Source organism: Acanthochromis polyacanthus, chromosome 22 (genome assembly GCF_021347895.1).
Source record: "Acanthochromis polyacanthus isolate Apoly-LR-REF ecotype Palm Island chromosome 22, KAUST_Apoly_ChrSc, whole genome shotgun sequence".
NCBI classification, from domain to species: Eukaryota; Metazoa; Chordata; class Actinopteri; family Pomacentridae; genus Acanthochromis; species Acanthochromis polyacanthus.
Window position 1 is genome coordinate 3,202,834 of NC_067134.1, and position 20,454 is coordinate 3,223,287.

Sequence of the window (20,454 nt, forward strand, 5' to 3'; positions counted from 1 at the left end):
ATTAAAAATGAGCTCCAACGGTTTCAGAGATGTGAGGTCCAGGTTAGACAGCTATGATGGACGGTCAGCCTCACTGTAGAGCTCCTTATCTGGACCAGACTTTACAATCTGCTGCTCTGACGCTTCTATAGCACTTAAACAGGATATTAGTAGTTTATGTTGATCTAACCGTCACACTTTGACCTCACACTTTATTTGGATTGTTCACAGAAAAATCACTTTGAAAGAAGTTCAAGTTCACAACTTTAGATTGTTCATGTTTTACTCGCTCACTGACTGTGATCATAAGAACAGATAGAAATTAAAACAGAGAATATCATTTATTTACAAGTTTTGTTTTTGAGTCTTTTCACCACTAAAAATATGGAGTTTGTCTTCTAGTTTTTGTAGTTCTCTATATTTGCTTTTAGGGCTAAATTTAATTAAATAGAATTAAAAATGGAGACAAAAAGATCAAAATAAAAGCATCAGTTTTACTGCTTTACAAAAGATATTTTTTCTGTTTTCATTTCTGCCGTGGAAGAGGATAAACGTTGATTATTCAACATGGAAAATTAAATTCCACTTATCAACAAATAAGCAAACAAACATGAAGATCAAAGTGTGTTATTAGTCATTTATTGAATAAAAAAGAAAGTTAGAATAGTTTAAAACCCACAGGCAGAGCAAATAAAACTGGAGAAAGACATATTAAAATCATTGATCTTGTTCAGGAAAAATCAACCACTGCAATGAAAATAAAAACTAAGTTAGACATTGATTACAGCACAAGATCTGCTCAAAGAATTTAGACCATGGAAGGGTTCAAATACACCAACATGTGAGGAAAACCTCCTTTAACGGCCAAACAGAACATTTATAGAATTAAATAGGCTAAAAAATGTTGAATTTACAGAGTTCAATGTAATCTGGATAGTCCTGGTGGGTTTAAATTCTACTGGAATCATATCGATGCTGAAAACATTTTGATCCAGAGATAGCTAGGGTTATGGGAGCTTTGATGGAAAAATAAAATCTGGTAGAATTTGTTGATGAAACCATAAATTCAGAATCTTATAAAAAAAAAAAACTTATGAAAAAACATTGAATCACTTATTTATTGTAAAAATGAAAAATGGATCCATCAATAAGACATAAAAGACAGAAGAGCACAGAATACTTTGGAAAGAGGATACAGATGAAGGAAGTTCTCATTTCATCACTAGAACAGGACTTAAAGACTCACATCAGGATCAAGTGTGGCTGCACAAAAAGCTGATTTTCACTGGACAATAATGTGTGAAAGTCTGTCAGCAGTTTGGAGATTCACTGCTTCCTCTCTCATTTCACACTTTGTGCAGCTCAAATGCTTTTAGTTCAAGTGAGCGTCAGAGGAACACCACATCCTGATTTTCACTCTCAAAATTTGACTGGAAAAAGACGCAAACACCACATTTGGCTCCTGGAATAATCACAACTTCCATCTTTGAAGAGGAACAAGTTTACAAGGAATCATTTAGAAGGATTTGACAAAGAAACACATTTAATCCATGAATGTGAAAACATGTTTGTGAGGGACAGAGTCATGGAGAGACTCAACTATCTGTTCAACACTGTTTCTCTACCAGGAGGAGACTCTGGAGACTCAACTCAGCACAGAGACACTGAGGAGGAGGAACCAGGCGACCAGGACCAGAACCCAAATCCAGGATAGAGAGTTTCAGTGAATGTGGTGTTGAAGGTGTGGAGGTGGATCAGAGAGTCAGAGGAGACTCTGTAGAAGGACAGAGTTCCAGCAGGAACGTCCACATAAACTGAAACTCTGTGAGAGACTGAGGAGGAACTGATGGATGTTTGACTCTTATTGTGTCTGACAGAGTAACCACGAAGATCAGAGCAGATCAGACTCCAGGACTGATCACCCAGTCCAATTACACAGTCATCACTGTCTCTTTTCCTTCTGATTTCTCTGTAACTCACTGATATATTAACCACTCCTCTCCACTCCACCTCCCAGTAACAGCGACCAGTCAGAACAGTTCCACACAGAAGCTGATGACAACAGTCAAACCTGTCTGGATGATCAGGATACCACTGATCCTCCCCCACTAATGTCACCTTCCTGTTGTTGTCAGACAGTTTGAGGTCTCTGTGTACTGTGTTTGTGTCGACTGTGAGTTGACAGGAATCTGATGGAGAGAACAAACACAACACAGCTGCAGTTATTGATGGATCATGTGATCAGTATTAAAGCTTTGATGATGACCTCAGAGATGTGACACTTTGAAGATGCTTGAATGTGCTGCTTTGTTTCCATCAATCCATTAAAACACACTTACACTTCCTCAGACCTGGTGTCAACCATCGGACTCCAGCAGGCGTCACCCTGAAAGGAGGAGGACGGTCAGAGCAGCAGAGACTCTTTCAGCAGCACACATGGACATTACATGGCTCTCACACTGTTCCACTGATAAAGGACCAGTCCAACATGGAGACACAGACACCTGAATGCAGCATCTCTAAAGTCCTGCCCTGTGCTCGTCATGTTCCAGCTCAGTTTACACTCATTATTCAGCTTTACTCATTTATGCTTCCTCTGTTCATGGAGCTAGGCTAACAGTTTACCCTGATTCCTGTCTGTGAGCTAAGCTAGGCTAACAGTTCACACTGCTTCTTGTCTTTGAGCTAAGCTAGGCTAACAGTTCACCCTGCTTCCTGTCTTTGAGTTAAGCTAGGCTAACAGTTTCCCTCTGTTCTCAGCATTAATACTGAGCTAGGCTAACATTTTCCCTCTGCTCTCAGTATTAATGCTAAGCTAGGCTAACATTTTCCTTCTCTTCTCAGTATTAACGCTAAGCTAGGCTACGAGTTCCCCCTCTGTTCTCAGCATTAATGCTAAGCCAGGCTAACAGTTTCCCTCTGCTCTAAGCATTAATGCTAAGCTAGGCTAACAGTTTCCCTCTACTTTTAGCATAAATGCTAAGCTCGGCCAACAGTTTCCATCTGTTCTCAGCATTAATGCTAAGCTAGGCTAACATTTTCCTTCTGTACTCAATATTGATGCTAAGCTAGGCTAAGAGTTTCCCCTCTGTTCTCAGCATTAATTCTAAGCTAGGCTAACAGTTTCCCTCTGCTCTCAACATCAATGCTAAGCTAGGCTAACAGTTTTCCTCTGTTCTCAGCATTAATTCTAAGCTAGGCTAACAGTTTCCCTCTGCTCTCAACATCAATGCTAAGCTAGGACAACAGTTTCCCTCTGTTCGCAGCATTAATGCTAAGCTGGGCTAACATTTTCCTTCTGTACTCAGTATTAATGCTAAGCTAGGCTAAGAGTTTCCCCTCTGTTCTCAGCATTAATTCTAAGCTAGGCTGACAGTTTCCCTCTGTTCTCAGCATTAATGCTAAGCTAGGCTAACAGTTTCCCTCTGCTCTCAGCACTAATGCTAAGCTAGGCTAACAGTGCCCCCTCTGCTCCCAGTATTAATTCTAAGCTAGGCTAACAGTTTCCCTTTGCTCTCAGCATTAATGCTAAGCTAGGCTAGTCATGGTGTGTAGCTGAGCTAACTATTCTTCTGCTTCATTCTTGGTGTTTCTCTCTTCCACTGATTCTCGGGTGTTTTCTGTTCAGCCCCTCAGGAAGAAGGAAACATTTAGCGCCCCTTACCCTTCACCACCACTAGAAATAGCATCATTAGTCTAGAAATTATTACAAGTACACCTCTGTACATGAAGGGAAACTAAAAAGAAAGACAAAAGAAAGAAATCTAGATCCACTTTCAACAAAGAACAACTTTATGAACCTTTTTTAGTTTAAATCAGAATCAGAATCAGAATCACTTTATTCACCCCCAAAGGGAAATTCAGTTGTCAGAGTTCTTATCTGTTTAATTTTGAATTGAATAGCCTGACTGCTGATGGCAAGAAAGATTTCCTAAATCTTTCGGTCTTGCAGCACAGGGATAGGAGCCGTCCACTGATGTTTCGTTGTTCATTGAGGCAGATGTGAAGTGGATGATCCATGTTTGTCAGAATGGCCTCCATCTTTCTAAGTGTCCGTCTCTCCACCTCATCCTCCAATGTGTTCAATCCGATTCCAACTACAGAGCAGCTTTTTTAATCAGTTTGTTCAGACGCCTTGCATCCTTCTGTTTTATGCTGCCTCCCCAGCAGACTGTAGCATTAAAACAGGACACTTGCTAGCACAGACTGATAAAACATCTGCAGCATCTTACTGCATATATCTAAAGATCCGAGTCTTCTGAGGCAATTAAGTCGACTCTGGCCCTTTTTGTAGATGAAGTCTACGTTTGTAGACCAGTCCAACTTATTATCAAGGTGGACACCTAAATATTTATATGATGTCACCACCTCGATGTCAACACCACAAGTGTTCACTGGATGAAGAGGGGGTTTGGATCTGCGGAAATCTATGATTATTTCCTTTGTCTTTGAGGCGTTGAGTAGCAGGCAGTTTTTGTGACTCCAGTCACTGAAGGCACTTATCAGATCTCTGTATTCAGCTTCATGTCCATTTCTGATACATGCCACGATCGCAGTGTCATCAGAGTATTTCTGAATGTGGCAGGACTCAGTGCTGTATTTGAAGTCAGATGTATACAGAGTGAACAGGAATGAAGCCAGGACTGTTCCTTGTGGAGCCCCAGTACTACTCATTAATGTCCCAGAAACACAGTTCCCCAGCCTGACAAACTGTGGCCTTCCTGTCAGGTAATCTGTGATCCATGAAACACAGGAAGGATCCACTCAAATCTCCGTGAGCTTGTCTTTGAGGATGGTGGGTTGGATGGAGTTGAATGCGTTTGAAAAATCAAAGAACATGATTCTCACAAAAACTCCAGGTTCCTCCAGCTGAGACAGGGCACGGTGAAGCATGAAGAGGATGGCATCATCCACTCCAATGTGTTATTTTTATGCAAACTGCAAAGAATCAAGTTTGTCTTTGACCTCAAGCCTCAGTAGACGTAAAACCAGCCGCTCCAGAGTTTTCATGATGTGTGAGGTCAGAGTAATAGGTCTGTAGTCATTTAGTTCAGCCGGACATTTGTTTTTTGGTACCGGTACAATACAGGATGTTTCCACAGAGCAGGCACCCGCCCCAGCTGTAGACTCAGGCTGAAGATCCTGTGGAGAGGTTGACACAGTTGTGCAGCACAGTCTTTAAGCAGTCTTGGACATACACCATCTGGGCCAGCTGCCTTCCCAGAGCAAAGTCTCTGAAGCTCCAACATCACCCCTGTCTCTGTGACAGAGACGGATACAGATACAGGTGCTGGAACGGAAGTGGCTGCAGCTGTGGAGACATGTGCAGGAGACAGAGGAGAAGAAGGAGGAGCTATAGTGGGGATTTCCATATGTTGAGGAGAAGAAGGAGAAGTAGCAGTGGAAGTAGGTGTGTCCACAGTGTCAAGTCTGTTGAAGAACAAGTTGAATTCATCAGCTCTTTCTACATCACCCACTATTGGCTCCCTCCTCTTTTTATTGTTGTGTCCAGAGATGGTATTGATTCTTCTCCACACATCACGGATGTTACTGTGTTGAAAATTCCTCTCTATCTTCTTTTGTATTCCATCTTTGCCACTTTCAGTCTCCTCTTCAAATCATGTTGCACTTCTTTGAGCCGTTCTTTGTCACCATCTCTAAAAGCTTGTTTTTTCTGGATGAGGATTGCCTTTATGTCGCTTGTGATCCATGGTTTGTTATTGGGGAAACAGCGAACAGTCTTTGCAGGAATGACTGTGTCTCTACAGAAGTTGATGTATTCAGTAAAACAATCAACCTGTCTGTCAATGTTCATACTGTCCTCATCTGTTTCCAGGAGCACATTCCAGTCTATTGATTCAAAGCAGTCCCTTAGAGCTTCACTAGTTTGAGGAGTCCATTTTCTGATTTGGACTTTAGTTGCAGGCTGTCTCCGCGCACAAGGTTTGTATCATGTCTGCAGATAAACCAAGTTATGATCTGACCTGAACAGTGGTGGTAAGGCAGTAGCTCTGTAAGCTTCTTTGACATTGGCATACAGCAGGTCTAGGGTTTTATTCTCTCTGGTAGGGCAGTTAAACTGTGTAAATCCAGTCAGATGAGAGGAGAGGCTGACATGATTGAAATCTCCTGATATTATTACAAGTGCCTCAGGATGTTGAGTCTGTATCCTAGCAACAGTATCATGCAACACATCACATGGAACCAAATCAGTTGCTTTGGGTGGAATGTATACAAGTATTGATATGATGTGACTGAACTCCCTTGGGACATAATATGGCCAAAGTCCAACTGCCAACAGTTCAATATCTGGACAACACAACTTCTCCTTAACCGTTATGTGTGAGGAGTTACACCATCTCTGGTTAACAAATAAAGCCAGACCTCCTCCTTTCTTCTTGCCACTAGCTTTAGCATCTCTGTCTGACCTTATGAGTGTGAAGCCAGGTAGATCCACAGTTGAGTCTGAGTTGTTTTGATTCAACCAGGTCTCAGTAAAACACAGGAGACTGCATTCACGGTATGTTTTGTCCGTCTTCACCAATGTCTCTAGCTTGTCACTTTTATTTGGCAAAGAGTTCACGTTTCCCATGATGAGTGATGGAAGAAAGGGCTTGTATCTCCATTTCCTAACCTTCACCTTTGCACCAGCATGGCAACCACGAAAAACACCTCAAGATGTCCACTGGAATTGGATGTTGCAGTCCAGATTTGTTCTGTCTCTTGAATAGATTCTTCTCCCAGCAGAAACCTCCATCAGCAGTCGATAAAACACGACAAAATATTTAAAAAATATAGCAAAAATACAGCAAAAACTGAAAACAGTTTAGAGACACCAAACTTTGCAGCCACTTTCACAGGCGCATCATTCAAAATGCATCAATTAGCCTTAAATTCAACAATTTTAATTCTTCTGGAAACTCTAAACATTTTAACCGACTAATTGATCCATTTGATGGTGAAAAATAACCTGAAATAAAATCAATAAATAATCAATCAAAGTGATCAGCATCATTCCCTCAGGAGCTCAACATAGAAACACTTCCACTGATTGAGCTGATTTTTAATCAGAATGATGAAGTCAGGATTAACGGCTACAATGAGCTCGTTTTTAACCAAAAACTTTTCAAAGCGTGTTTGAAGCGTGACGCTGCAACTCTCAGCTCCTGCTCAGTGTTTAGGAGGATCTGGACCTGGTCTCCACCAGCAGAGAAGCCGGTCTCACAAAGATCAGCAGAAGAACGTCCACAGCCCTCAGAGTGGATTCTGACTCTCTACACTCAGACACAATTCAATGTGAACAATGTGATCCTCAGACGTCACGTTGATGAGCTGCTCCTCCTCTGCAGAGCTGGAACCAGTGGGAGCACTGGAAGGATCTCTCAGCCACTCATACTGGGAACTTTTTTCTGGGAACTACTTCTTAAAGAATCCCATCAGTCATGAAATAAGCTGCTTCATACATGGAATCACTGAGGTGGCATCATAGCCGCTGCTTTCTACAAATTCCTGCAGGTTCTCCAATCAGTCAGTATCTCCTCCATCCAGTGACTGCCCCACATCGCTAGCTTTCCACTAAACAGCTCATCTAGTCTGTGATCTGTGGGAGGAGTTTATCTTTCCCTTCAAGCTGCACATTTTCTTCATTTAGCATCCAAATGTGTCCCTCAGGTAGGCCACTTTCACCTGGAACTTTTCATCACTCCATTTTTCTGACACTTCTTCTTGTGTTCCTGCTCCACAAACATTCTGATCTCCTCTCTGAGCTCAGAAACTCTGGACTAGACTTTCCCTGGTGACAGCCACCTTGGTTCAGAGTCAAACAACACAGCTTGATGTTCAGCTCCCATCTCCTCACAGGGAGCAGAGAAGACTCTAGTTTTAGTGCTCTGCTCTTTAGAAAACTGACTCCAGTCAGAAGCTCCCTTCATCCAGAGGAAAGCTGCCTTGATGCCAGAGCTTCTCTGTGGACCACAGTGTGTCCACTCAGCAGTAGGTGAGCTCTTCTGGATGACTTCAAGCCCTTTTCTCCTCCCTGACATGGTCTGTGCACCATCACTGCAAACACCGCTTCTCCCATTGTAGCCCATTCTCAGTCAGGAAGCAGTCCAGGATTTACAACATCTCTTCAGCTGTGGCTGTCTCTGACATATTTACTAAAAACTAGATCCTCACACAGGGAGTCTGTCGTGTCCAAACTTACAGAAGCCACAAACAAGCAGTCTTTGTTGCTGTCAGGCTTCATGGAACTGAAAGGCATAACGTTTGTCTTTGACTTGATCTACCAGCTGTTCTGAACATGGTTAGCCATGTCATTTATACGTCTGGACACAGAGTCATTGGACAGAGGGACAGTTTTTATTTGTGTGTCTTCCAGCAGGACACAGATCATGTCTAATGCTGTAGGGAGTATCAGATCCTCTGCTATGGTGAGGACTTTTTACACCCACCATTTTGGTACGCCTCCTTATATAATGCTGACAGTGCTCTCTGATTTAGCCATGTAGCATTCATGAAGCCCATGTTTGTTGGCAATATTCAGCAGGTTTTCACTGAAAAAACTCCAGCGGCTGATCAGTGTGGTTGAAGTGTAATGTGTTGAAGTGATGCCTTCATTTATTTGGCTTCATGCTGTCCACTAACAACATTTTTAGACTCGGTAAACATAGCGGTCTGTCCTCGTCTCCCACCATAGTCACAGTGAAGCTAAGAGCTACAGATGCTTTGTCACATTTCCTCATCTGAGCTTTCAGGATAGTTTTGTTTGTCTCATTATCTCCGTCTCTCTCTCTGCCGTTCTTATCATTTCTGTTAAATGTTTTTCCGTTGTGTCTTCTGTGTGTTTGTTTGTAGTATTTCACATCTCCTGCTCTGTGGTGTGTGTTCACTGCCCCCAGGGGGCGCCACTATTTAAGAAGCACTGAGCTCGGCTAAAAGGTTTCTGTCTGTCTGTACCTGAGGGTGTCTGTCTGTCTGTACCTGAGAGTTTCCAGTCTACAGTGTGGATCCTCCACTTTAGCTCTCAGCATCTTCTCTCCTGAGTCTCCTGGATGGTTGTAGCTCAGGTCCAGCTCTCTCAGATTTGAAGTCTTCAAGCTCAGAGCTGAGGCCAGAGAAGCACAGCCTTCCTCTGTGACCAGACAGCCTGACAGCCTGCACACACAAAACAACACAAACCTGATGGACAACACTTGGCTGGATGTTTCTAACTCTCTTTTCTTCTTTGTCTTTCAGATACATTTTGCTGCACATTTCATGCGTCTCAAGCAAATCAACAATCTCAGCAATGATTAGTGGGATTTAATCATGTTAAAAATAAACCCTGACAAAGTCCTGCACAAGTTCAGTAAAAGCTCATTTGATGAATCCCATCAGCAGAAATGATTGTACTCAGGTTAGCTGTTTATCCACTGACAGAAATCACATCAGTTTCAAAGTGTGAGTCCTGACCTGAGAGCTTCCAGTTTACAGTGTGGACTCTCCAGTCCAGCAGAAAGACTCTCCACTCCTGAATCCTGCAGGTTGTTGTTACTCAGGTCCAGCTCTGTCACACTGGAGGACTGGGAGCTGAGGACCGAGGACAGAGCTCCACAGCTTCTCTCTGACAGATTACAGTTATTAAGTCTGAAGAGACAAAAAACACATTATACTGATGAAACAGCAGCAAAATGAAAAAGGATCTTCAGTCTCCAACTACTTACACAACTTTCTTGGAGGCTTTGACCACTGGCAGCAGCCTCAGAAGAACCTCCTCTGAAGCAGAGTATTTCCTCAGGTCAAACACATCCAGATCTTCTCCTGATGACAGTAAGATGAAGACCAGAGCTGACCACTGAGCAGGAGACAGTTCATCTGTGGACAGACGTCCTGATCTCAGGGACTGTTGGATCTCCTCCACAAGAGAAACATCGTTCAGTTCATTCAGACAGTGGAACAGATTGATGCTTCTCTCTGCAGACACATCATCACTGATCTTCTCCTTGATGTACTCCACTGTTTTCTGATTGGTCTGTGAGCTACTTCCTGTCTGTGTCAGCAGGCCTCGTAGGAGATTCTGATTGGTCGGCAGTGACAGACCCAGGAGGAAGCGCAGGAACAAGTCCAGGTTTCCATTTGGACTCTTTAAGGCCTCGTCCACGGCTGTCTGGTAGAGATGTTTTAGTTCAGGTTTCTTTAGAAATACTTTCAACTTCTTGGAGGCAGTTTGTTTTTTTTCCAACAGGTTGATTCCAGAATTGATGAAGGTCTGATGGACATGAAGAGCAGCCAGAAACTCCTGAACGCTCAGATGGACGAAGCAGAACACCTTGTCCTGGTACAGCCCTCTCTCCTCTTTAAAGATCTGTGTGAACACTCCTGAGTACACTGAGGCTGCTTCCACATCGATGCCACACTCTGTCAGGTCAGACTCATAGAAGATCAGGTTTCCTCTCTGCAGCTGATTAAAAGCCAGTTTTCCCAGAGACTCAATCATCCTCCTGCTGTCTGGACTCCAGTGTGGATCTGTTTCAGCTCCTCCATCATACTTGATCTTCTTGACTTTGGTCTGAACCACCAGGTGGTGGATGAACACCTCAGTCAGGGTTCTGGGCAGATCTCCTCCCGCTCTGCTTCTCAGCAGCTCCTCCAGAACTGTAGCAGTGATCCAGCAGAACACTGGGATGTGGCACATGATGTGGAGGCTTCGTGACTTCTTCATGTGGGAGATGATGCTGCCAGCCTGCTTCCTATCTATGAATCTCTTCCTGAAGTACTCCTCCTTCTGTGGGTCGGTGAACCCTCTGACCTCCGTCACCATGTCCACACAGTCAGGAGGGATCTGATTGGCTGCTGCAGGTCGTGTGGTTATCCAGAGATGAGCAGAGGGAAGCAGCTTCCCCCTGATCAGGTTTGTCAGCAGCACATCCACTGAGGTGGACTCTCTAACATCAGTCAGGATCTCATTGTTGTGGAAGTCCAGAGGAAGGCGACACTCATCCAGACCATCAAAGATCAACACAACCTGGAAGTCTTCAAAGCTGCAGATTCCTGCTGCTTTGGTTTCTCTGAAGAAGTGATGAACAAGTCCCATCAAGCTGAACTTTCTCTCTTTCACCACATTCAGCTCTCTGAAAGTCAATGGAAACATGAAGTGGATGTCCTGGTTGCTTTTGTCTTCAGCCCAGTCCAGAGTCACCTTCTGTGTTAACACTGTTTTCCCGATGCCAGCCACTCCCTTTGTCATCACTGTTCTGATTGGTGCATCTCTTCCAGGTGAGCCTTTCAGGATATCTTCTGCTCTGATGCTTGTTTCTGCTCTGTCTGCTTTCCTGGATACTGCTTCAATCTGTCTGACCTCATGTTCATCATTGACCTCTGCAGTTCCTCCCTCTGTGATGTAAAGCTCTGTGTAGATCTCATTCAGGAGGGTCTTCTGTCCTGCTTTAGCGATACCCTCAAACACTCTCTGGAACTTCTTCTTCAGACCACGTTTAAGTTCATGTCCACAAACTGCAGCAGCAAGTTCTGAATGAAAACACAAGAAAGACAGAGTGAAGTAGAAGTAACCTGGATATTAAGGCACTAAAGTAGCAATAAAGTGAAGGTGACAGTTTGTCCCCTAAAGACTGATTGTGTGAAGATATTCTGAGACTTCAGTAAATGTTCTGTTGATCAGCAGCTTCAGTCTTTACACAAATTCTCTTACTGCTCTGCAGACAGTCAGCCAGCTCCTCCTGCTTCATCCTCCTCAGGAACAACACTGTGATCTGCTCAAACATCTCTCTGCTGCTCCTCTCATCTTTATCATCACCCTCCAACTCCTCTTCATCCTCCCTCTGACTCTCTGAGGAGCATTCTGGGTAATCTGGACTCACAAGCTTCTGCATCTTCTTCAGCTCCTTCTTCACAAAAGTCAACATGTTGTCCTCCAGCAGCTGGAACAGAGAAATGTGTCAATGAGTCCATCAGAGTCAAATCATGGAGCCAAACATCAGATCCATGTTGGACGCACTGACAGTTCACTGGTCTACAAAGAGCAGCATGGAGACGTCTGAACACAACAGATGGAGAACAACTTGTTGTCCATGAACTCACCATGAATATGGAGTCCAGGTGATGCTGCTGGACAGACTGAGCTCTGGGAACCTCTGAGCTCTGCTGCTCCACTCTGTGGATCAACATCAACAGTTCACTCTCACGTTATCACACAGAGACATATACAGGGCTTAAAGTGAAAAATAATCCTCAGCCTGAACTTTTTTGCTTTTGAGTCGGGGTACAATCTAGCTAACTAGAAAGAAACTCAGCTATGTGCCTTCACAAACTCAGACTACAGATTATAGGAACACAAAAAAGGTCAGTAGGTGGAGGTAGTACTCCATCTGACTACAACATGGTGCAAATATGTTTAGAAACTAATCAGTAAAAGACATGGAAAAGGACATTGATCCCCCTTTTAAGCACCATTTGCACTATTTATTCTGAAACACATCCATGTAAACAGTTACAGTGCAAAAGAAGAATTACCATTTCTTAATTTATTTTTTAAAGTTACTTTTGTGGTCTTTTGTTGGCTTTATTTGATAGGCAGAGTGGAGAGGCAGACAGGAAAGCAGGGACCAGAATGAGGGGAAGACATGCAGTAAAGAGCTGTGAGCTGGAATCCAACCCAGGACGCTGTGTTGAGCTAGCTGGATGCACTATTTATTTGAACTCCACCAAGGAACACGGCGAAGTTACTGTGACAATCGTACGTTTGTCCTGCCGTCTATTTGTCTGTGTGCAATTTTACTCCAAAAAAGTGGACCAAGGGATTTGGATGAAATTTTCAGAGAAGCTCAGAAATGATTCAAGGACCAAGTCATCAGATTTTAGCAGTGAAGCTGCTTGTAGTCTGGATCCATGAATTTGTTACAGAGTTCTGTATCACTGCCAGACATCACCACAGTGTCACTATAACCATGACAACAACAGACTCACCTGCAGCTGGATCTCAGCTGGATGTCTGTGTAAGACCTGCCCCCACTCTACTTCCATTGGCTAGTGATATTAGTTTGGTTGACAGCAAAAGCTGCGTTCCTCTCATTCCATTGGTTGTTACGTAAAATACTGCTGCTGCATCTTCACTGTCCAATAAATATGAGCAGATGTGTATGTATACAGGTGTGTGTGTGTGTGTGTGTGCATTTATACACATGTGGACAAAATTGTTGGTACCCCTCAGTTAAAGAAGGAAAAACCCACAATTCTCACTGAAATCACTTGAAACTCACAAAAGTAACAATAAATAAAAATTTATTGAAAATTAAATAATCAAAATCAGCCATCACTTTTGAATTGTTGATTAACATAATTATTTAAAAAAAACAAACTAATGAAATAGGGCTGGACAAAAATGATGGTACCCATAACTTAATATTTTGTTGCACAACCTTTTGAGGCAATCACTGCAATTAAACGATTTCTGTATTTGTCAATGAGCATTCTGCAGCTGTCAACAGGTATTTTGGCCCACTCCTCATGAGCAAACAGCTCCAGTTCCCTCAGGTTTGATGGATGTCTTCTCCAAATGGCATGTTTCAGCTCCTTCCACATATTCAATTCAATTCAATTCAATTTTATTTATATAGCGTCAATTACAGTCAAATCGTCTCAAGACGCTTTACAGAACCCATATGCCTGACCCCCAGAGCAAGCCCAAAGGCGACAGTGGCAAGGAAAAACACCCTTTTAACAGGGAAGAAACCTCGAGCAGAACCCGGCTCAAATAGGGGGGACCCATCTGCCTGCTGGCCGGGCGGGTTGAGAAGGACAGAAGAGGGCAAGGGGGAGGGATGGGAGAAGAGGGAGGGGTGAGAAAGCAAGGAAAACACAACACACATTTGAATACATGCATGACAGGATATGTGACACAGACAAAGTATAAGCTAACATTGAAAACTGACTCATAGTTTACTCTTATGATGTACGGCTCTGACATTAAACATACTCCTTATATAACTAGCAGTAAAATTCAAACAGTATGTAAGTTAGCATAACAGTATATTGAAGGCGATGCAGAGTTGACTGGTGGAAAAAGGGGAATTGGAAGCAGAGGGCTGGTGGAAGGTCAGTAGCAGCATCCCACAGTGGACATGGTGGAGACTGGACCAGCTGGTGGAACATCGACCGCAGATCTGAAGCATCCAGCTCTGATATGTTCAATGGGATTCAGATCTGGGCTCATAGAAGGCCACTTTAGAATAGTCCAACGCTTTTCTCTCAGCCATTCTTGGGTGTTTTTGGCTGTGTGTTTTGGATGGTTGTCCTGTTGGAAGACCCATGACCTGCGACTGAGACCAAGCTTTCTGACACTAGGCAGCACATTTCTCTCCAGAATGCCTTGATAGTCTTCAGATTTCATCGTACCTTGCACACTTTCAAGACACCCTGTGCCAGATGCAGCAAAGCAGCCCCAAAACATTACTGAGCCTCCTCCATGTTTCACCATAGGGACAGTGTTCTTTTCTTCGTATGCTTGGTTTTTGAGTCTATGAACATAGAGTTGATGTGCCTTACCAAAAAGCTCCAGTTTGGTCTCATCTGTCCAAAGGACATTCTCCCAGAAGCTTTGTGGCTTGTCAACATGCATTTTTGCAAATTCCAGTCTGGCTTTTTTATGAGTTTTTTTCAGCAGTGGTGTCCTCCTTGGTCGTCTCCCATGAAGTCCACTTTGGCTCAAACAACGACGAATGGTGCGATCTGACACTGATGTACCTTGGCCTTGGAGTTCACCTTTAATTTCTTTGGAGGTTGCTCTGGGCTCTTTGGATACAATTCCAACGATCCGTCTCTTCAATTTGTCATCAATTTTCCTCTTGCGGCCACGTCCAGGGAGGTTGGCTACTGTCCCGTGGGTCTTGAACTTCTGAATAATATGAGCCACTGTTGTCACAGGAACTTCAAGCTGTTTAGAGATGGTCTTATCGCCTTTACCTTTAAGATGTTTGTCTATAATTTTTTTTCGGATGTCCTGGGACAATTCTCTCCTTCGCTTTCTGTTGTCCATGTTCAGTGTGGTACACACCTTCTCACCAAACAGCAGGGTGACTACTTGTCTCCCTTTAAATAGGCAGACTGACTGATTATGAGTTTGGAAACACCTGTGATGTCAATTAAATGACACACCTGAGTTAATCATGTCACTCTGGTCAAATAGTTTTCAATCTTTTATAGAGGTACCATCATTTTTGTCCAGGCCTGTTTCATTAGTTTTTTTTTTTTTTAATAATTATGTTAATCAACAATTCAAAAGTGATGGCTGTTTTTGATTATTTAATTTTCAATAAAATTTTATTTATTGTTACTTTTGTGAGTTTCAAGTGATTTCAGTGAGAATTGTGGGTTTTTCCTTCTTTAACTGAGGGGTACCAACAATTTTGTCCACGTGTGTATATAGATATAGATATATGTGTGTGCTTTATTTAAACAGTTTTCTTCCATGTATATATTGAAATTGTTTATTATTTACAATCATTTTTGAGGCTTTTTGCATTGTAATTTCAGTGATAATGTGCACCAACTAGTGTGTGTTCTGGTTATTCTATTCTATTCTATTCTATTCTGTTTTGTTCTATTCTATTCTATTCTGGACAAACTCCATTGGCAGCATTGTCCTTGTTCTGAACATCTTACCCCTCTTCAGCAGGACCTGGTTCTCCTTTAAATTCAAAAATAATATCCTTAGACCAGTCACTCTTGAAGGACACACAGCTGGATGCAGGTCCAGGTCCAGGTCCAGGTCCAGGTGGATTCCTGTGAATAATGATGCAGCAGTGATGTAATGCTGTGCTCTGACACGCAGCAGAGTCCTGTAGGCTAATGTACAGGCTAACATATAGGCTAAAATGTAGGCTAAGATGTAGGCTAACGTACAGGTTAACATGTAGGCTAATGTACAGACTAATATGTAGGCTAAAATATAGGCTAACATGTAGGCTAATGTACAGGCTAACATATAGGCTACAATGTAGACTAACGTACAGGTTAACATGTAGGCTAATGTACAGGCTAACATGTAGGCTAACGTACAGGTTAACATGCAGGCTAACATACAGACTAATATGTAGGCTAAAATATAGGCTAACATGTAGGCTAATGTACAGGCTAACATGTAGGCTAATGTACAGGCTAACATATAGGCTGACATACAGGCTATCAAGGCTTATATGATCACAGAACTGGAGTTTTGTCTTGTAAAACAATTTCTTGATATTTTAGTGAACTCAGAATTCTTGCTGTGATCCACCTGGTTCTGTTTTTAAAGTCTCCGTGAATGATGTTCACGTTTTTAGCATCACTTCTTCAAAACATTTGTTCTGTTTGATGAGGAGCCAATCTGCTATCAAACTTGCAGCTCTGAAAACTAGTTCTGAAAATCTTACCCCTCTGCAGCAGGACCTGGTTCTCCTTTAAATTCAACAGAAAGACCCTTAGACTGGTCACTCTTGAAGGACACACAGCTGGATGCAGGTCCAGGTCCAGAGTACTCTGGTCTCTGATGGATTCTGGTAAATAGAGAGGAAAATCACCAGGAAGGAAAAATCATGTAGCAGAATTTCAGAGTGATTTAATGATGGAACATATTTGGAACAATGACAGAACATTTGACACAACAGTCAGTAGTTTGATTTAAGAGCTTACTTTGTCTTTCCTCCTACTTCAGGACCTGGTTCTCCTTTCAAGTCAATAGGAATACCCTTAGACTGGTCACTCTTGAAGGACACACAGCTGGATGGAGGTCCAGGTCCAGGTCCAGGTCCAGGTCCAGGTCCAGGTCCAGGTGGATTCCTGTAAATAATGATGCAGCCGTGATGTGATGCTGAGCTCTGACATGCAGCAGAGTCCTGGACAGTTAGAGATGGTGGTCTCACCTCTGAGCTTTGCTCTGGTTCTCCTGTTCCCCACACAGAGAGCTTTTAGAGGGAGGGACTCCCTCCTCTCTGTCCTCACACTCATCCATGATGCTCAACTCACAGCAGCTCACACACACTTTCTACCTTCACCTGCACAGGAAACAAACATCATTCATCCACTCAGATAAAAATAGAACGGGTCACTATTATGGTTTGAGCATAGAAAGTGGTTATAGTGGAACTAATGCTTGTTTGTTCTCTCTGTTCCAGCAGCTCACCTGTTCCTTTACGGACAGGAATAATCCTCTCATCATTACTGGATCTGCTTCTGACTCTAAATCACATTTTAAAATACTCACAATTCTCAGCACAAACAGTCCTGGTCCACATTATTGGCACCGCTGGAATTTTTCCAGAAAATCCACCATTTCTCCCAGAAGCTGTTGCAGTTACAAATGTTTTTGGTTTTACACGTGTTTGTTTTCTAGTGTCAGAAAGCTGGGTCTGTGTCAGAGATCATGGGTGTTCCAGCAGGACAATGACCTGAAATGTAGCTCAGACAGCACCAAGAAATGGTTGGAGACAAAGTTCTGGAGAGTTCTGAAGTGGCAGCACTGAGTCCAGATCTAAATCCCACTGAACACCTGTGGAGAGATCTCAGAACTGCTGTTTCTAGAAGGAACCCTTCAAACCTGAGAGACCTGGAGCAGTTTGCAGAAGAAGAGTGGTCCGTAACTCCATCTGAGAGGAGGAAGAAGCTTGTTGATGGTTCTAGGAAGTGACTGGTTTCAGTTTTTTCCTCCAAAGGGTGGAAACCAAACACTGAGTTGAGGTGCCAACAATGATGTCTGGCCCATTTTCTGAGTTTTGTGTAAAATTTAGTCAATTTTGACTTTTTTCTTCAGATTTTTGTGTTATTTTAACGCACATGAAGGAAACAAACATGTAAAACCAAAAACATTTGTAACTGCAACAACTTCTGGGAGAAATGGTAGATTTTCGGGAAAAATTCCAGCAGTGCCAATAATGTGGACCAGGACTGGATCTCTCCTTTTTCCAAACCTTCTGATCAGTTCAGGTCAGTTTCATTCATGTAGATCTGAATCATCTTCTCATACAGAGCAGCTCTACACCAGACTCTTCATTAGATTCATTCTGATAAGAGTCTCTCTGGACTTGTGGCTCATGGCTGATGTTGGTTCTGGATCTTTCTTCTGACTCTGAGGAGCTACAAGACTATGGAGTTAGAACAGTCTCATAATTCACAAATGCACACAGAAGAATTCACAAATGTAAACTGCAATCCACAAATGCACACAGAAGAATTCACACATGTGAACTGGGGTTCACAAATGTAAACAAATGTATTTCTGCATTCACAAACTGCTTTTGTGTGTGAATCTTTTTTGAGACTGCTCTGCCGTCAGCTCGATCCACAAATGCATTTTTTTCAACACGGAAGTTTCTGTAGCCAATCAGATGTCTCCCTCCTTTCAGCCAATCACAAAAACTCACCCCACGTGGGGGTGGGTGTACTGTTTAGCCAATCATATGAAGGCGTCCGCACAGCGTTATACTTGACCGTGTCATTGGGCTGAAGAGTGAAGCTGCCCGTCGGAGAGACCATGGCGTCTGATGGGGACAATAGACCCTTTATTTGTTTACAAACATTGTGACGTTTTTTGTGGGCGAGGCTTATGCTGGAGGCAAAAGCTGAGCGAGAAGTCAAGCGGGACTGGGAGTATATAGTTTGCGCTGGGAGTTTGCAGCGCAAACTCGAGCATTTTTAACCCGTTAAACTTCAGTGTACCGCCGGCGGTACACTTACTAATTTGCATAGGAATTTAAAGAATGTCCGAAGACTGCAAACGCGAATATATAAACATTATACGCCGATGGAAAGCTTAGATTCTCATGGATCCGCCGGTATAAACCGCTTTCAGATGTGATTACCACAGCGGGTAATATAAACACACTTGTCCGGCAAACAATGAATATCCATCCATCCGTTCTCTGTACACGGCTTCAACGTACACAGCGCGACTCACATTTCCGGGTTCATTATTACACACAAAAAAAAGATTCCACAAAAAACGGCCATAATCCAACCTTGGACATCCAGACGACACAAGCCAGTAAACTATTTTGTCCAAAACATGTCTTGAAGTCGGTATATAATCCACGAATCGGTCGTTTTAAAGGAAATGCACCTCGCGATGCGCGTCCAATATGCCCTGTATTTCTCGTCATATTTAACGGGTTATTGTTTTTGATTTTTATTTTTTTGTGTGTGTGTCTTGTTGTGTCCTTATGGTGTGTGTATTTGGACCCAGTGTCTGGAATAAAGCTGAACTGAATTGAATTGAATTTAATATTTTTTATTTACAAATAGAATATTAGCGATTTTTTTGTACTGAAAATGGCTGGAATTGACTGCAGCTGATCGTCTCTGTCCAGTCTTTTCGCCTCAGTGCATTTAACCACAACTGTCTTCGTTCCCTCTGAGCACGAGTGTTCGGTGGAATCCTATAAAACTTTAATTTGCGTTCGCCAATGTAATTCCTCCTATTCTGGCATCCAAAAACACAGCAGGACGACATTTTAGAAAAGTTGATAGAGCCTAGTCTCTATCACATTGAGACTAGGCTCAATGTGACATTGATACTGACATTAACCGTGGCATCTCGCCTAAACAGCGGTAAAAGTACTGGTATTAACCGTGGCATGTTCCCTAAACAGTGGCATTAACAGTGGTATCTCTGCTGGCATCTCCAGAGGCCACTGGAAATGCCGCTGCGGCAGTGGCATCTCGCCCAAACAGTGGCATTTACCGTGGCACCGCAGCGGTGCCACAAAAAGTGTCACTGCTCGCTGCCAGTGCCACAAATCGGACCTGCTGTCTTTCCAGAGACGATCAGCTGCAGTCAATTCCAGCCATTTTCAGTACAAAAAATCGCTAATATTCTATTTGTAAATAAAAAAAATATGACGAGAAATACAGGGAATATTGGACGCGCATCGCGAGGTGCATTTCCTTGAAAACGACCGATTCGTGGATTATATACCGACTTGAAGACATGTTTTGGACAAAATAGTTTACTGGCTTGTGTCATCTGGATGTTCAAGGTTGGATTATGGCCGTTTTTTGTGGAATCTTTTTTTGTGTGTGTAATAATGAACCCGGAAATGTGAGTCGCGCTGTGTGCGTTGAAGCCGTGTACAGAGAAAGGATGGATGGATATTCATTGTTTGTCGGACAAGTGTGTTTATATTATCCGCTGTGGTAATCACATCTGAAAGTGATTTATACCGGCGGATTCATGAGAATCTAAGCTTTCCATCGGCGTATAATGTTTATATATTCGCGTTTGCAGTCTTCGGACATTCTTTAAATTCCTATGCAAATTAGTAAGTGTACCGCCGGCGGTACACTGAAGTTTAACGGGTTAAAAATGCTCGAGTTTGCGCTGCAAACTCCCAGCGCAAACTATATACTCCCAGTCCCGCTTGACTTCTCGCTCAGCTTTTGCCTCCAGCATAAGCCTCGCCCACAAAAAACGTCACAATGTTTGTAAACAAATAAAGGGTCTATTGTCCCCAT

At 42.9% G+C, this 20,454-nt stretch overlaps 1 protein-coding gene across 2 annotated transcripts in view; it reads right to left on the reverse strand.

Annotated features, from left to right (window-relative positions):
* Nucleotides 1-602: 602 nt before the first annotated feature.
* Nucleotides 603-20,454, reverse strand: part of LOC110946113 (NLR family CARD domain-containing protein 3-like) — a 77,511-nt gene continuing 57,659 nt past the window's right edge. Inside the window, exons 2-12 of one of the 2 annotated variants that reach the window (XM_051942472.1) lie at nucleotides 16,872-17,003; nucleotides 16,642-16,788; nucleotides 16,383-16,505; nucleotides 15,634-15,753; nucleotides 12,055-12,127; nucleotides 11,666-11,894; nucleotides 9,681-11,484; nucleotides 9,430-9,603; nucleotides 8,959-9,132; nucleotides 2,319-2,365; nucleotides 603-2,168 (exon numbers count right to left, since the gene is read on the reverse strand). In XM_051942472.1, the coding sequence (XP_051798432.1) occupies nucleotides 1,630-2,168; nucleotides 2,319-2,365; nucleotides 8,959-9,132; nucleotides 9,430-9,603; nucleotides 9,681-11,484; nucleotides 11,666-11,894; nucleotides 12,055-12,127; nucleotides 15,634-15,753; nucleotides 16,383-16,505; nucleotides 16,642-16,788; nucleotides 16,872-16,960 (3,519 nt within the window). In that variant the 5' untranslated portion in view covers nucleotides 16,961-17,003 and the 3' untranslated portion in view covers nucleotides 603-1,629. Of the gene's footprint in view, nucleotides 2,169-2,318; nucleotides 2,366-8,958; nucleotides 9,133-9,429; nucleotides 9,604-9,667; nucleotides 11,485-11,665; nucleotides 11,895-12,054; nucleotides 12,128-15,633; nucleotides 15,754-16,382; nucleotides 16,506-16,641; nucleotides 16,789-16,871; nucleotides 17,004-20,454 lie in introns of those variants that run through there. The other variant, XM_051942473.1, reaches the window with a different exon arrangement.